The sequence below is a fragment of the Mastigoproctus giganteus genome, chromosome 7, assembly GCF_048544385.1.
Source record: "Mastigoproctus giganteus isolate SK-2022 chromosome 7, ASM4854438v1, whole genome shotgun sequence".
In the NCBI taxonomy this organism is placed as follows: Eukaryota; Metazoa; Arthropoda; class Arachnida; order Uropygi; family Thelyphonidae; genus Mastigoproctus; species Mastigoproctus giganteus.
In genome coordinates this window covers 170,758,466-170,777,592 of record NC_143581.1, presented here as the reverse complement: position 1 = coordinate 170,777,592, position 19,127 = coordinate 170,758,466, and the positions used below count along the sequence as shown (strand labels likewise).

Below are 19,127 nucleotides of genomic sequence, written 5' to 3'. Positions count from 1 at the left end.
GTCTTAAACTGGCTAGCTCATTATTCGTCCATCTCAGCAGCCTCCTTATGCTATATTTTATTAATAGTATATACGCATTCATGTTCCTATTTCTGGGGAGATAGCACACAGAGCACTAATGTATTATTGCTCTGTGTGTTAGATGCCATATAGCTTAAGATGCTGTGTGGCTATTAAACTAATTTTTCCTGAAATTAAAACTTATTCTTTTGCTTCTACCAACTGCTATCTCTCTCTCCTCATCATATAACTTAGAACGCTGTGATCACTCCCTGGTTCCTGTACTATCAGCCCTGTGATGTCATCTGGTTAGTGCGTGATGATCTAGTCTGAAATATTTTTGTCCATAGTACTTTCCCTAACATGCTGATACATATAACAATTATCTAGATGATTTAAAAATTTGTTTCCCATGGTGAGATTCCTTCCCACTTACTCCAATCAATTAGACAACATTCAAATCACCCATAATAAGACACTCCTTTTGTTTGCCCATTCCATTTTCCTGTAGACGTTTTTATCATAATCTTCTAGTGTGCAGGTTACTGCCACTCTCCTTATACATTTGCTTCCAGTTAACTTATCCCATACAGATTCTGTATTAGTATGTGCAACTTCTGAATCTGCAAAAGCTTTTGTTGTGCTCAGACTGCATTTGATAAGAAGCTTGACTCTACTACTACTTCCATTTTCCCTGCCATTCATAAATACATTGTATGCACCAAATGAAACTCATCATTCCCTATTTCTGAATGACAGTACTTCCCCATTGGCCCTATTATACAAGTATTAGTTATCTTAACCAGGAATTAGAATTCACTAATTTTATTGATTACACTCCTGAAATTACCATATACACAGATAAGTATTCTTTGTATAGTTTACTACTTTGACACACCCCTTGAAGTTAGTTGAACTTGCTTCCCTAGCCGTTGCAGCAACAAACAAGAACTCTTGAGATTTATGCAAGCATTACGTTGCTTGGGATAACATGGATCAACATAATGCCTTAAGAGTTAAGGTGTAGTGTATCCTCAGTGATATTGAGGATACACTGCACACACTCTTACACAAGTGCGGTCTGAGCACGCGTGCGTGTGTGTGTGTGGGTTTTTTTTCTAAGGAGCCCTCACTCCCTCTAACAATTAAAGAAATAAGGATCCATTAAGCTCTGTTGCTTCTTTTCTACAATAACACCAACACAGAGAGAATGAGACAACATTCTTAATACCCACTGCATTTGATGTCATTACAAATTCTTTCATTTCAGACTACTAAAAGAGGGTGCCACTTGCTAGACTAGAAATGGTTCAAGATAATTTAAGAACACACATTGCTCCATCATCTAATAAGAGTCCACTCCGACATTTTCCACATGTTAGACATTCTTTGATAAGTTGGCATTACTTCTGTATTACTGAAGAAAATTAACCATACCATGTTAGTAGAAAAATCTGCCATATTTTGTTGTGTAATACAGGTTATATTAAATAATCTTAATGCATCAGTGATGATATTAATAAATAATATATAAATTTTAAGTGAATGTGTTACCCACATTTTGTCTTATTCATATCATTAATTTATTGAGAAAATAGTAACTTGTTTATAATCAAGCCACAGAGTGCTGTTTACTAGAAAAGTATCTGCTTTCTTTTTTTTTTTTTTTTGTTGTTGTTATTTTTTTTTGAGCAAATGTAAATACCAGGCAGGGAGGAATATCTATTTAATTACACCAATATTTTTTGAATAGGTATTGGAGATATTAGTCTATGGGAATTTTCTGGTCATGAGCCTTACTATGTAGTTTATGACAAGTTTGTTGGTAACACACATTGCCTTCATGCCATAGTATTTTCACTTGAAGAAGCATATGAAGTCCAGTTGCAACAGGTTATATTTTGGTTATCTTTCCTTCAGTCACGTATTACACCACAAGAACCACTTGGTAAGTACTTGATAATGTATTGTGTTTGCAACAGAAAAATTTTCCAGTGTGGTATGAAAATGTAAGACACTAATAAAATTAATTGTTGATAAGAGTTTTTAATGTGTTATCTTCTAGATGATTTCCAGTTTTTTGTTCAGTTTGTTGAAAAGCAATTTTCTCATTGAGTTTCTGAAGTTGCAAGGTTGAGCAGAACCATTTTGATCATTATTGTGGTTCATTCTACTCTCTTAAAGAGATGATAGTAAAGGTAGTTTGTTCTGACATGGGAATAGATAAGAAAACATAAAAACATGAGTTGAAGAGCAATCTTCTACATGCAGGTAACATGATGTAAGAAGGATAAAAGTTAGAACACTACATTGCATGGATTTTGAAGTAAAAATGATTCATTGAATTGCAGGCTATTCTTAAAAATATAGGCTGTATAATGGAACTACTATATTCAACAGAATGCTGAAATGGAGTAACTTACAAAAGTAGAAGTTTACCATACATTACATCTGAAGTGTCAGAGCCTTCACTAGCAGATTTTGTAGATTATAGACCAGGGAAAAATTTCATGGGATATATTTGCCTCAAGAGAATGGCTTGATTTTGGCAGCAAAAAAGGAGAAAGGTTGATTGGTCTGTATCACATGTCTCTGCTGAGAGCATTCAGCTTCCACAGGTGTATGACACAAATTAAATGCAGCCTTACTCCTCCAGCTCATTCTTTGGAAATATGTTCTGTGCAGTTTTTGCATAATGTAACTCCAAAAATCTGCTGTTCAAGGCTATGACACTCCAAATTAACCTCAGTGGCTTACACTGGCGAGTATGGGCTTGGCATACCCAGGGTCCTGAGCTAGATATCATCCTTCTTCTCTTTCTTGGTGATTCCCTTCTACTTCTGACTCTCTCTCTCTCTCTTTCTCTCTCTCTCTCTCTCTCTCTCTCTCAGGGTAACTCAGAAATTTTTATGGCTGGTGCAGCATAAGCCTCAGGCTTCCTTGCACTGTATGTCTAGTAATAATAATAATTACCATAACATACAAATATACAGTGATTTCTTCCCCCTTTCTTACTTTTTTAAATTACTCTATTTCTTTATTCAGCCTGTATTTCTAAGAATGACACTACTATGTTCAATAAATTATATTTACTTTTCCATGTAGTGTAGTGTTCTTACATTGGAGTGGAGTGTAGGATGATCATACTTGTCCTTAACATGCAGGTGATGTCATTAAAATACTTGCTTACACACGAATGATAGGAATATATTAAATTTGATGACTATAAAACGTTAGTCAAATCATTAAATGCTGACATCATGTAATATCAAAGACTTGGCGGCGCCTCCATAGCCAGGTGGGAAGGAGTAACAGTATACGCTTCTTGATTAGACCGGGGTTCGAGCCCGTCACCACCAAATACGGAGGATGCGGAAAGGTCAGGGAATGGCCACCGCATTTCCCGGAGCAATATGGCCTTAGTTGCTAATGCTCCTAAAAACCAAGTAACAAACAAACATAATAACAAAGACTTGGCATCACTTTGATATTGGGACTGCAGAATTTGTACAGAAAGATAGACAGACATATAACAGAAGAGTGGGAGTAGTTGTGCTTTTTTGGATGTGGTTAAGATTTTGAGCTTACTGGGTCGCTAGGGTAATACTAGGTCAGTCTGGTGTGACATAAAACACTGAAAAAAAAAAAAAAAATGAGAGTAGAAGTGTTATAGGTCAAATTGACCACGATGAGTACAGGCAACCCCCCCCCCCCATATAACATGGTACTTCTACAACAAGGTTTTGCTCTAACACGGTTTGAGAATTGCTGGAAATCTCACATTTTTTGAGCTTTTGTGCTAGGGAAATCCCAGCTATTATGTTAGATGTAATTTTCAATGTTTCCATTCCTTTTTGTGAATCCCTGCTGTTGACTTGTTAGTTGTTATTGCCTTTGTGATATTTTTCTAAAGCACATTTCTGGAGATCACTGCCATAAAACAGTAAAAACAATTTGCAGTTTCCGGTTTATTGGGCTTTTCTGTTAGTGCAATATCTATTATAAACAGGTAGTAAACTCAATCGTATTGCATTTGCGATAGTACCAATAGCTGAAATTCTGTGAGTTTTCACGTTATTATGGTGAAATGTATTTCCCCTTCCATGACATATTCAGTCATATAAAAAACATAAATAAATTTTCAGAAACTCATTACAGTATTTCGTATCTCACTTGTGCATATCGGGTTTGTTGCAACTTGGGTGTGCCGTGTTCTTTGTTATTAATTGCTTATCATTTGTACTGTTTTAAATTTTACAACCAAAAAAAAAAAAAGTCAGTGAACAGAAATATCAATTAGTATGTACATATTACAGTGCGTATTAATTAAGCTATGTATGTAAGCGTAAATTTATTTTTATTTTGCTAACTGGAAAATATTCTTCAGATTTTCACATATCATTTAAAGTGGGGATTCACTGTATTTTGTTCAATAGCACAGAAATCCCTGGGATTTCTGTGCTATTGAACTTGTGCTTGTTTGACATCATAAAAATAATTGCGACTTCGAAGAGTGCAGTTCGTGACTTTTAAAGAGAGCAGAAAGTACATGAAATCTAGATGCTGCAAAAGAGATTGTACTTAGCAGCGATGAAGAAGAAGAAAATTAAATGAAAGTACATTTTCTCACATATAAGTATCACAGTTTGTAAGGTAAGATGTTTGTTCAGTTATTACTATTTAAGTTACTACTATTATAAAAATAAAGTTAAAATATTAAGTTATTACTACTATAAAAATTGTTTCCAATAGTTATAAAAAAAAAAAAAATGGTGTAGTTTTGTTAGCTTTTGGAACCTCCCCCTTTTTTGTACAGGTTCTTAGTCCTGTATAACAGTTTTGCATTACACAAGATTTTGTAGGAACCAAACTACCATGTTACAAGGGTTACCTGTATAACAAACTAGCTAAACAGCTACACTATACCTGTATAACATGGTTTCACATTACACAAGATTTTGTAGGAACCAAACTACCATGTTACGAGGGTTACCTGTATAACAAACTAGCTAAACAGCTACACTATACCTGTATAACATGGTTTCACATTACACAAGATTTTGTAGGAACCAAACTACCATGTTACGAGGGTTACCTGTATAACAAACTAGCTAAACAGCTACACGACCCATTCTATAACAAAATAAAATAGGTCAGCAAATCAGAATGTCTTTTCTTTGGAGATTTTAACTTTCTTGATATTAGTTGTGATTCATGGGTTTGAAGCTCACTCAGCAGCAGCAGAATATTTCTAGTTTGCCAAATGACTTCTTTCCACACCAACATGTTAGAGAAACAAGAGAAAGAAATAATCTTGATCTGGTAATCAGCAGTGATATGTCATGTGTTAAAAATCTTTAACTACAAAAGGAACAACTAGGTGGCTTTGATCAAAGTGTATTGGTGTGGGATTTATGAAAAGAAATAACTGCTGTCAAGGGTAAAGGGATGGGTTTTTTAAGCTAATTCATTAGGATAAACTGATGTTAAAAAAGTAAATGCCAAATGTAAAGCACACAGGAAGGTAGTCACAGAGGCTGTTAAGATTTTTATGCCAACTAAGAGATATTGTTTAAGGTTTAGACCAAAACAAATGTTGGATGATTTTAGTGGAAAAAATAAATGTGCAGGGAATGATTGTAAACTGTCATGAGACACAGAGTCCTATAGTAAGTACAAACTGGACTGTAATGAAGTTACTTAGGGGATTAAGCATATTAAGACAGATTATATTATGAGGACTCTTTCACTAAAATGCAAAGAAAAGTAGCACAGATTCTTTACTTATATTAACATTAGAAGTGAAAGGATGAATTGCATTGATGTACTTGATGTTAATGGCATAACTATTGATGATCCTGTACACATTGCTGACAAGCTGAATAAATGTTTTGCATTGAGTTCCCATGTGAAAAAATTTATAAAGAGAGGATTAGCAACTATCTGTCTAATAATAATAATTGGGAGTTAAATGATTTTATGATAACTGAAAGGAAGCTGAAAGAGAAATTGCTGCAACTAAAGTAACCAAAACAACCAAGGCTGATGGAATCTATGCAATTAGTATTAGTAATGGCCATATGGTGCAATGAAACCTAAGCCTAATGCTGCACTAGCCAAAAAAAAAAGAAGTTAAAATAATAAAAGAAAAGGAAATGAACAACCTGTGCATTTCCCTCCTCCCGTAGGTAACTATTCAGCTGACCTTTGAATTTCCCCGAACTGTCAGCCTCAGCCACCCATGTAGGTAACTTATTCCAGTAATTTATGACATGCTGGCTAAAATAAAACTTCCTGCAATCCAGTCTAAACATCTCCCCCTGTAACTTGAATTTATGGCCACCTAGTTCTAGAATCATTTATAACCGTAAAAATTATGGCCTCATTCATTTTACTTTTGCCTCTCAGAGCCTTAAACTCCTCAATCAAATCTTCTCTAAGTTGCCTAGTTTCCAAGCTGTGCAACCCACATATTTGAAGTCTTTTCTCTTAGCAGATTTGTTAAACATGATTTTCCCTTTACAAAAATTTCCCCTCAAAAGCCTTGCAGAGTCCTTCAAGTCTTGAGCTAATCCACAAGGCCTTCGCATCTATCGTGCTTGGGCAGAATTGCAGGCACATAGACATTCTGACCTAACTCATGGCATTTCTTAAGCATGGTCCTATATATTCAGAGCCTTAAACACCTCAGTCAAGTTTTCTCTAAGTTGCCTAGTTTTCAAGCTGTACAACCCACATATTCTAAGTCTTTCCTCATTCCAGATTTGTTAAACGTGATTTTCCCTTTACAAAAATTTCCCCCCCAAAAGCCTTGCAGAGTCCTTCAGTCCTTCTGACCTAACTCACAGCATTTCTTCGGCATGGTCCTATATTTGTCTAACAGATTGTCAGATCATGGGTGCTTAATATCATTAGCCCCCAGCCGACCGGGCTAGCCGGGTAGGTAAAGTGCCTGCCTGGCAACCCAAAGGTCGCGGGTTCGAATCCCGCCTCGGGCTTGGATCAAAGTACTGCAAAAAAACCTTGGGAGGTGCATTATGGCCACAGAAGCTGATGCGCCACCAACTATCAAAAAAAAAAAAAAAAAAATTAGCCCCCACATGAATAATAATATTCTCTTTACCCCTCTTATTCTGACAATCTGTTGGTGTCATCATTAATTGTTGCTCCTGGTAGACATACTCTGGTTCTAGTCCACCTATCCTTATTGCAAAAAATATTTTCTGTTTCCCTGACAATGGGGTTTCCTAATAGAACTAAGTCCTCTTGAACCAGAGCAGTTTGCACTTGGTTATTCTATTCTGGGGCCTGAATTGGAAATGCATCATTTGATAAGTTACTAAATTCTGGAGTCCCTGACAAGCTCCCAGTTACATTTTTCTCAAGGACAAGCACCCGTTTTTTTCAGTGACTCAAATTCTTCTAGCAATGCATCAAATTTTAACTTTAGATCAATATACTCTGTACAAAGGGGACAAACAAAAGAATTTCCAGGTGAGCTATGATTATCCACTAGGTCGACCTTTCAGTACATGCCACAGGTTCTGCAAATTATGAAATCATGATTCGTCTGGAAATCACTATCGGCTATTTCTGTATGAGTCACGATACCCTGTGACGAAGTGTTCAAGGTGGATCTTGTCACATCACAACCATTGTTAAATTTACTAAATATCACAGAAAGTAACTTTCAAAAAAAAATTATATTTATAATATTATAAAAATTAATTTACAAACTATTACAAAAAAAAAAAACTTATATCAAAATAAACTTTACAGTATATTTTGTACTCAATCGTATTGCATTTATATATATGTATATATGTGTATATATACATATATATACTTTACAGTATATATAATAATACACCATAATACCTCTGATGAGATGAGAAATGATAATTTATTCTGTCTTTTTGATTTTTCTTCAGATTTGCAGTAGATCAGTTCTGCTTTGTTTGTGGTTACTTGTGCATGCATGTAAAATATAAATATTATTGTTTTGTTTTCTCTTTTCATTATTTTTTGATATTTTTAGTATTTCTATAGTATTATGATTATTATTATTGTTTTTTATTATTTCTGGTTTACAGTTATATGTGAAATGCATAGTAATTGTTAAATGAACTCATGCATTAATAATACATCCTGCTGCACTCTAGCATTGCTGCTTTGCACATGATAGTGCTAGTAAGGTAATAACACATTATCTTAATTATTCTTTTGCTTTCTTATATTAAAACTATTCATATATTAAAACTATTCACTAAATAAATACATATACACACATATATAGGGCGTGTTTCAAAATTGCATCAACAAAGTTATATGGGTAGTTTTATGTGCCAAAACAAAAAAAAAAAAAAAAAAAATTCCTGTAAATAGTGTGTGATTCTGAACAATTGTGAATGGCTGCAGAGTTAAAAAAAATAATAAAAAATGTATAAGAATGAGCAATCGTGCATCTAGAATTAATAAATATTTTACTAGGTACATAATGCTTATTCTTATTTATTTTTATTATTTTCAACAATTCCAAACAGCCATAGTTCCATAACCATTCAGAATCAAATGCATAAACTTTTACTTGTTTTGATTCCTAGATCTACACTTCTAATTTTGTTGGTGTAATTAAGAAACACTCTGTATACATGTATATATAATATCTTTATTATTATTATTTTATTTATTTTTTTTTTTTTATTAGGACACTGTGGAAGGAGCAGCAAATCTGCTAAAGTCATTCTAATCGCTACTCATGCTGATTTGGCAAGTTCTACAAAAAATGCAACAACTGGAGAATATATCAGTTCCGATGCAAATATTCTATTACAAACTGTTCATCAGAGATTTAAATATATTTTTGATTTTCATGATACAGTAATTGTTTTAGATGCCCATGTTGTTGGTTCTTCGGCTATGAAATCACTGAAGCAGTACATTAGCAATACAAGGATAAAAGTGGTGCAGGTAAGTTGAAGTGTGTATGTTTTGTAAAATCATATAGATCTCTCTTTTTATATATTTTTTCTTTCCTTATACATATATCAAATTAAGAGACTTATTGATAAATCACAAATAATTACAGTATGAATAGTATAAATAGCACAAATAGTATGAATTCTGCTTTGCGAATATCAAAGTTCACTTCACCTTAATAAATGTTACAAATCGTTTACGCTCTCTTTCTCACTTGCTCTTGCAGTTTATTTAAAATAATATATAAAACCTATATACAAACATGCCCTGCTACTAATACCTTGGTATCCAAAAGTTAAACAATAACAGATAATATCTTTGTCCTCAATGAATATTTCAAAATCGATTTTAGTAAATATTTAGGATGAGATGTGGTTTGACATGAAATATATGGCTTTACAACAGAATAAATGACCCAAATGGCAGAAAGAAGACCAGCTCTATGAAAGAGGGTGTAAGAATCACTGGGCTCGATCCGACTGCCTTTTGACTTTAGACACTGGAACGCTTAACGTTTGGTCTATGAGTACAGACTCATGCCTAGAGGAACTATTGCAAATCTGAAAAACATCAGTTGAGACATCAGTTTATGAGAGATTCAAAGAAAAAGTGAAGATTTACAGCCATTGTTCTAGAAGATGGATATTGGCTGTACTAAAAGGAACAAACAATGGACAATGTGGTGGAATTGGGTTCCTGAACAGCAAAAGACTAACAGATTCAACTATAAAAATAGAAGGTATTACCAAAAGAATTGCTTGCTGTACTATTAAGCTAAGTAATCACTATCCTCTTCAAATTATTCAAGCTTATGCTCCTACAAGTAGTCACAGTAATGATGAAGTTTAAGAATTGTATGAAGGTGTATTGTGCCTTTAAAAGCAGGATAACTATCACAATAAAATTGTAATGGGAGATTTCAGTGTGAGAATTGGTAAGATCCAAAATGGGAAAAGATCTGGTGGTCCATATGGAACTGGAAAAAAAGATGATAGAGGCAGTCTACTCATTAGCATTAGTAGAGGCATACAATGCAAGAAAGCAAGCTTATGCAGCATCAGCAAAAAAAAAAAAAAAAAAAAATCCTCTGTTCATTCCAAATACCTGTCCACCTGATCCTTAAATTTATTTAGACTATCAACTTCCACAGCAAAAGATGGAAGTCTGTTCCACCAATCAACTACCCGCTGGCTAAAGGCAAACTTCAGCACATCTATCCTACAACTGTGTTTCCTCAATTTGAATTTATGCCCTCTCAGGTAATTATTATGAGCAAGAGAAAGGATCCCATCAGCATTGAGCATGCTCAAACCATTCAAGGCTTTATACACCTCAATCAGATCTCCTTGCAGGAGCCTAGTCTTTAAAAGCTCTAATCTGCAAAACTTAAACCTTTCTTCGTAACAGCAACCCTTTGTTCCATTCACTAATCTCGTTGCCCTTCTCTGTATTCATTCCAACAGCTCTACATCCTTCTTAAAATGCGGCCTCCAGACCTGTATACAGTACTCAGGGTGTGGCCTGACCATCACCTTATACAAGGGGATAATCACCTCCTTATTCCTGCTAGAAAAATTCCTGTATGTCATTTACAAGGCACAATGAGCTACTCTTGCAGACCGTCTGCACTGCTCAGAAAACTTCATATCTGCCTGCACAATTACCCCCAGGTCCTTTTCATTCTCTACCATTGTCATTGTAGTACCACAGAGTTGATACGTTACTCTGGGGTTACTGCTTCCCATATGTAGTACTTTACATTTGTCAATGTTAAACTTCATTTGCCACCACTCAGCCCATCTGCTCAACTTTTCTAGATCCCGTTGCAGCGTGTACTGTCATTAGTGTCATTAACAACCCTGCCACTCTTCATATCATCTGAAAACTTGGACATTAAGCCTGATATATCATCATCAGTATCATTTATAAATACAGAAAACAACAATGGACCCAACACTGAACCCTGAGGGACTCCACTAATAACATTAGTCCACAAAGAGCAGTGTCCATTGATTACCACTCTCTGTCTTCTCTCACTCAACCATCCCTTTATCCATAGTAGCAATTTGCCTCCAATGCCGCACTGCTCCAATTTGTGCAGCAGTCTTCCATGTGCAACAGTATCAAAAGCCTTTCTAAGATCAAAATATATGATATCAAAGTTATTCCCTACATCCAGTTGCTTTGAGAGACCACATCATAGCATCCAATAAAATTGGTCAGACAAGACTTTCCCTTAACAAACCCATGCTGTGCCCGAGCTATAACTGAAGTCTTGTCTAGATGATCCTGCAGCACTTCTTTAACCAGTGCCTCCATTAATTTTCCTGGAACAGAAGTTAAACTAACAGGTCTATAATTACTTGTCACCCTTTGATCCTCCTTTGTGAATTGGGGTCACATTTACACATCTCCAGTCCATGGGTACCTCCCCTGAGTCCAAGGAAGCTCTCATGATTATGGCTAAGGGTTTACTTACTTCCTTTGCTGCCTCCTTTAATATAACTGGATAGATCCCATCTACCCCCAGGTGCCTTTCTTTTGTTTATCTTCAACAATTTCTCCTCCACTTTCCTCTCAATTTATTACAAAATCATCTAGCTCACTGCCAGAGTTTAGTTCACCTCTGGCATTCCCCTCCCTGAATAACTCCTCATGTGTGAATGGAGATGCAAAATACTCATTTAATTTGTTAGCCACCTGAGCAGGATCATCAACAGTTGAACCATTGATATCCAGTGGACCAATCTGATTTATTCCCTTCCTTCTAGAGTTTACATACATAAAGAACTCTTTGCTGTTTTTCTTTGCATTCTTTGCCAACGATTTCTCATAATCTAACTTTGCCTGCCTAACCTCCTTTGTGACTTGGTTACAAACCAGCTTATATCTATCGTAGGCTTCCATGTCACCCATTAATTTGTATGTATCCCATGCATTTTTCTTCTCTGCCACATGTCTCATTAGTTCATCTCACATCCATTTAGGCCTAAACCTTGAACAATATTTCTTTGTTGGTGTGTAAAGCCTAGTAGCTTCCAACATTAATTTTTTGAGTGCTTCCCATTTTGAATTTGCTGTTGGTAACATCATCAATTGATCCCACCGTATAGAATTTAAATACTGTCTCAGACCTCCTTAGTCATCTTTATGAAAGCAAAAACCCTTCCCTTTAACCTTGATGATAGTTACTGCTTTGATTAAATCCCACTTCAGCACACTGTGATCACTGCTGGTTCCTTTATCTGCAGATTCTTATTGCATGAAGAATCACTACTGATAATCAGATCAAGAGTATTACTCCCTCTAGTTGAATGTGCTGATGTAGAAAACAATCATCCAATAAATCCACAAAAGCCTTGCCAGTGTGTGAGTGACCAACCCACAAATTTCAGCCAATATCTGGGAAATTAAAATCTCTCATTATAAGACTCTCTGATTTACTGGCCCACTCTATTTCCCTGTACAGTTTTTTATTATACTCATCAGAGTCATTAGGCCTATAACACACTCCTACTCTCAATTTTGGTTTCCCAGTGTTTATGTCACACCAAACTGACTCGACATTGCTCTGTTTAGCGATGTCGACTGGCTGCACTTCCTTGGATTTTATGTGATCCTTAACTAATAGCATAACCACTCCTCCCTTCCTATCCTGTCTATCCTTCCTGTACACATTGTATTCCCCAAATTCCAGTTCTACATTCCTGATACCTGTGTGACACCATGTCTCTGATTTCCCAGCAATATCTGCCTTTGATGTTTTGACCAAAACCTCAAATGCATCAAATTTATTTACCAAACTCCTAGCATTGGTTTACAAACAAGTATACATGCACCTGTTCCTATTCTTAGCCACCTTAACACAACCCATGTGTTTCCTTGTACTGCAATGACTCCCAGCAGTCTCTGAAGTCCCCTGGATCTTGTTTTCCAGGCTGCTGCTCATTCCTATAGAAGCAGTGCAAGAATCACTTTCACCTCTGCCAGCAGCTACTGTTAATATATTATTATAATTATTTATTATTATTATTATAATTATTGGCTATATGGTGCAGGGAAGCCTGAGGCTTATGCTGCACGAGCCAAAAAAAAAAAAATTCACAAGCTACCCAGAGAGAGAGAGAGAGAGAGAGAGAGAAAGTAGAAAGGAATCACCAAGGAAGAGAAGAATGATGATATTCAGCTCAGGACCCTGGGTGGGCCAAGCGCATACTCACCAGATGTGAGCTAGTCCATGTATCCCCCCCCCCCCCAAGCTAGCAGTTTTCCAACCCACCGAACACTGCCTCAATAGCATCAGCAAATATTCTTGCACCCTTTCTATTTAAGTGTATCCCATCCCTGTAGAAGCAGTCTCTCCTGTTAACAAGCACAGACCAGGCTGAGAAAAATTCTACCCCTGGAGCTTTGCACAATCTCTCCAGTGCCGAATTGATCGACAAAGCTCTCATCATGTACTCCCTCCTATCGTGTCTGTGCAGAATTGCAGACACTTTCAAATTCAACCCTAATTCACGACTTTTTTTTCAACAGTGACCTGTACTTGTTTAGTAATTCCGCCGGCCTCCTATTCTTAATATCATTAGTGCCAACGTGTACAACAATATCACCTTTTGTGCCCTTAAAAGATGATATCTGCTCTACAATGTCATCAACCTTTGCCGCGGTCCTGTTCCACCTATCCTTTTTACACAAATTGTTCCCCGTTTCCCTGACAATAGAGTCACCGACAACTACTAGTTCCTGTGGGACCAGCGCATTCTGCCTTGAGGGTTGCCGCTGTGTTGTGTGATGTTCAAGTGCAAGCTGTGGCATTGATGTGGGCAGCTGAGAGCTTGATGGGCTCCTCAATTTAGATCCTTCGAGGGCATTCACCCTGTCCTTCAAGCTCTCATATAGGCCCATAACGCTGAGTTGTTGCCTGATTTCCTCACACTCCTTACATCACACACACACACACACACACACACAAGGACATTCCCCTTGGCAATATCATATCCCGTACCTGATTGCTCCACAGACATCAAGCAAGCAGTACATTTTAAAAGGCTGTGATTCAGAGGACAACTACCCCCTCAGTTCTCTGCTTTGCTACTCTGGTCTGAGTCATGATTTCTATTCAATTTCAATAAAATTCAATTTCAGTACAAAATTATAACCCTAAACTTATATCCCAATGCAGTTATAACACTATATATATATGTATGTATATATATATATTTTTTCAGTATCAAGTATTATCTCTGAGTTTCGTTATATAACTTCCATATCAAGTTATGTATTAATTAATAATGTTACGTTAGTAAATCTAAGTCGTTATATGTATTTAGTTAAAAAAGTACAATTTAATTGATAATGAAGTTAACAAGATTAATAAATTTTACTGATTAATTGATAATACTATATACAATACGTTGTATTGTATAACAATGGCGGCAAGTTACGAATGGTAAATCTAAGGACACTAAGTATTAATTAACTTCCAAAATCTCGCTATCTAAATTCAGAATTAACCAGGGATCTTGACTAGGTCTATAAGCTACTTATAGAAAATAATTAATATAACAATTAAGTCAATAAAGTGGCTAAATATAGCTAAAAACTCTCGTTCGCTGGAGCTGCAAAAACTTGTAAAACATGTGGATTGGATATCCTTACCGACACTAAGTAATAACTTACAAAATCTCTATCAAAGTTAAAAATTAAACTAAGTATCGTACTAGGAATATAAAGCTACTTCTATAAAATAAATTAATATGCCAATTTAAGTCAATAAAACAACAAAAATATAAAAAAAAAAACTTCTCTATTTGCTGGAGCCGTAAAAACTTAATTGAATTCAGGAAGGAACAAAATTTGTTCTTCATGAACTCCTTCTTCAAGAAAAAGGCTGAATGAAAATGGATGTGGAATAGCCCTCTTGACTAGTGAAATTGACTTCATACTGACAAACATTAAAATGATATTCACTGACTGCTCAGTCTTGAACAATTTTAAAGTTGTTGGTTACTGAGAGCAAAAATCTAAATTAATTGCAAGAAAGAATGAAAGAAATTGGTCAAGTCAACTGAAGTGAAGAAAATCAACACTAAGCAACTATTGAAAAATCATCAAAACTTTGATCTAGAACTGTCCAATCAGTTACATGTGCTGCAAGGTCTTCTTGACATAGATATTTCAACTAATAATGACAAAGTCATTGAGACTATTTTAGACACTGCCTATGCACTTGCACCTACTGTAAAACAAGAAAAACCAACCAGAATATCAAAATAAATAAGGTAGAATATGTAGAAATGTGCAAGTTTAACATTAATCTCGGCAGGACACTAGGAAAAAATCAAGGGTTAAGAAAGCAAAATGTTTGCTTTGAAGCTTGAGGATGGCACAACAACAATACTAAAATGAGTGGAAGAATATTATTCAAATCTTTATAGGGATAAAGGACAACAACTGGATCCAACCCCAAAAGCTGTGGAAAAAATAGAAGATGCTATGAAATCGAAGAAAAATGGCAAAGCAGCAGGACCCAATAAAGGCACTGTCGAAATGTTGAAAGCTGGAGGCCAGCCAGTGTGTAAAGCTCTAGCCAAACTATTTTCAAAATACTTTCTGCATAACAAAGTACCTGTAGCATGGAAAAATGCAGAAAAATGTAGCATGGAAAAATGCAGAAAAATGTAGCATGGAAAAATGCCAGTTGTCTACAAGGTTTTCACAAAGATACTTTTATGAAGAATTGGCACAATACTCGGTGCAGTACAATCCTAAGAGCAAGCAGGTTTCAGAAGCAGCTTTATTACAATGGATCACATCGAAACAGTGCAGCAAGTTATAGAGGAGCACAATGAATACAACCTACATAAAGGTTACTACAGTAGTCTCAGACAAATTTTAAATTATATACAGTGGGACCAACTGAGTCAAAAACATTTGACTTAGTCACAAAACAAGCAATAATCAACCCCTAATCAACAAAGGTGTAGACAGAGCTTACATCAGTATTCCCCAATCAATATATGAAAAGGTGACTGCATCAATACGGGTGTCCAACAAGGAGACACAATCTCTCCAGAACTATTTTCTGCCCATTTAGAAGAAATTTTTTGCAAGCTGAATTGGAATAATAAAGGACTCAAGATAAATAGAGATTACCTAAATCATTTTTATGATTTGCAGATGATATCATTCTCTTTGCCAGTGAACCGGAAAAATTGCAGCAAAACAATGAAGAACTGCAACATGAAAGCATGAAGTTTGGTTTAAAGATGAATATCAAGGAAACACAGGTTACATTCAAAAAATTTACCAGACCAAAGAAAATCATGGGGTGATGAACAAGAACTAGAAGTGGAAGGTATATTTATCTTGGACAAGAAATTTCAACGGATGGAAATTGGGGGGGGCGCATAAAATTGGAATGGCATGTATTTGGAAAGCTTAATATAGTCTTCAAGACAAATTTTCCCACTCTATCTCAGACAAAAAGTTTTTGAACAGTGTATCCTCCCTGTCCTAACATATGGTTGTGAAACATGGACATTTCTTCAAAAGACCACATTCTTACTGGGATAACCTAACCTTGACTTCTAACCTTTCTTGATTTAAGCATATCACAAATATTGCTTCTTTTGCATAAAAAAAAAAATTGATTGATTCAAAAGAAGTATTCTACATATTCTGTTCTGCAGTCAGCATTATTTCTCTTCAAGCAGCTGCTGATTGTACAAATCAAAAATTCTCCCTATCATGTAATATTTTTTTCCACATCTGGGTTGACAACCCAAGAATCACTCCTAAACTTCAGGACTATCCAGAAGAGGCAGCTAAGCTAATCATCCTCACAAACATTACTTCCAATCACACAACTGTTCAGTTTCTGTTGCTGCTTCCCTTACAGATATTTTTGTTGGCACTATTATTTTGAATTAGTATCTCTAATTCCACCTCGTGTAATGCTGTAGAAATGTTTTATAGTTTACAGATTCATAATAAGCAGTGTCCAGTGAGTCAAAAAATATGATACACATTTAATCAAGATTGTCTTGCTTTTTTTTAGGCTTTTGAGAAGATATGGAGGAGTTGTCTGTCGAGGGAGACTCCATCTTCTCCATGATTTGTCACCATTAATGATGTAAGAAACAGTGTGAACATGGGCGGCATGCTGACAAAGATGAGAGCCTGTAAAAATGCACCACTCTTTGTGGTTATCATTGAGGATGCAAGGCACAAACTTGGTTGAAATGAGTTGCATACTTAAATCTTGTGTTAATATTGATTTGGCATGCCCTATAAGAAATAAGAATTTCACCAGCAACTTCACAAGTAGTTAAACATCGAACACACCTGATGAGGTCACGAACTCGAGTGATTTGATCATGCTTTTGAAACTGAAGGGTGGCCAGAGCAAGGATCATCTTTAGTGGACAAGCAGGCCTCTTTTGCAAACCACTGAAAAGTTTGAATAACACATGGCATTTTCTCTAAAAGCTATTTTTAATATTTTTGGGTTTGTGGTGTGCTTTTCCTAATTTGAAACAAAATTTTTGATCCAAATTCATGGCTCAGTAATGTCATTCATTTTAAAATGTGGTGAAATACATAAAACACTTTGTGTGATCAACATGTGAATTAGCACATGTTGACTGCTAATAAACAGGTGATTCTTGCATCATTATGTCTAGATGAGGCACTGAACATGTTGCAACAAGTTGTACCTTGCTTGGCCCTCTGTGTGTGTGTGTGAGAGAGAGAGAGAGAGAGAGAGAGAGAGAGAGAGAGAGAGAGAGAGATTAAAATATATAAAGTAAGTTACATGACAAGCCAAGTGTGCAGGAATAAAACTATGGTAACAAAAGGGGGAGGGGGAGATAAAGATAAGGTTACTACAGAAGGAATGTGTTCTTAAAATAATTAAAAAAAAAAAAAAATGCCAATTGATATAAGCAGTACTTTTCTGATGGCACCAGTACAACTTGTACAAAATATCATTTTAAATGGAAACAAAAATCCAATACCAATGGCCATAGAATCACTGTATTTCAAACATTAAACAAATCCACACAGCAATGACCTGCAGGCACACTAATTAACCCATCAGTGCAGCAGACTTGAATTATTATAGCCTTTATGTAGTGAAAAATTATAACAGCTCAGAGCACTAACACAGAATATAGGTTAAATATACATTGTGTGGAAATTTGCCTCCAGCCAACAGGTAGCTGCTTGGTGGAACAAATTTCCATGCAGTGTTGTTGAGGTGGGTACTTTGAATAAATTTAAAGAACTAGACAAGCTGTTAGAGGGGATGGACAGATGATATGGAAAGTGTTTTTTTTTGCCTAAAGCTGTATAAACTTGCTCACTCTCTTTTATCATTTGTGATTACTGATACTAAATAACAATATGTAAAAAGAAATTGAACTACAGATGATTCCCTGTACACACACACACACACACACACACACACACACACACACACACACACACACACACACACACACACACACAATTGCTAAAAGTATCCAGAACAGATTATAAAACTACGACACTGTACATCAAAATCACCGTGTAGAAACATGTTGCTTCCACAGCAAGGAAATGTTTGGATGTACTGCACAAATTAATGGAACTCAGAAGTCAATCCCCATTGAATACTGTCAGCCAAGGATTGAGAGAGGACCACAAGGACAGTTATTAATACAAAGATGATACTTAGGTTGCTGCAGAGCATGAGGTTTTACAGTATAGTTGCAGCATACAAACATGATGTCACAGCATGCAGTGCATTGCATTGACTTGCCTGGTATACAACACATTGGAATTGGTCCCTGGAAGGTTGGAAAGCTGTATTATAAAATGATAAATATTGATACATACTTTTTCAATTTGATGGCTGTGTTTGAGTCTGGGAGATGTAGTAGTAGTAGTAGTAGTGGCATGTAATGCAAGAAAGCAAGTGCATGAGCTTATGCAGCATCAGCCAAAAAAAATCACACCATTCCCTCCAAATGCCTGTCCAGTTCCTCCTTAAATTTATTCAACCTATCAACTTCCACAACGACAGATGAAAGTTTGTTCCAGCAATTAACCACCTGCTGGCTAAAGGCAAATTTCCGCACATCTATTCTACATCTGTCCTTTCT

At 35.9% G+C, this 19,127-nt stretch overlaps 1 protein-coding gene across 1 annotated transcript in view; it reads left to right on the top strand.

Annotated features, from left to right (window-relative positions):
- LOC150083332 (death-associated protein kinase 1-like) overlaps nucleotides 1-19,127 on the top strand; it is a 574,715-nt gene that overhangs the window by 475,948 nt on the left and 79,640 nt on the right. Inside the window, exons 22-23 of the mRNA XM_090377188.1 lie at nucleotides 1,754-1,948; nucleotides 8,708-8,970. Coding sequence (XP_090233314.1) covers nucleotides 1,754-1,948; nucleotides 8,708-8,970 — 458 coding nt within the window. The remainder of the gene's footprint in view (nucleotides 1-1,753; nucleotides 1,949-8,707; nucleotides 8,971-19,127) is intronic.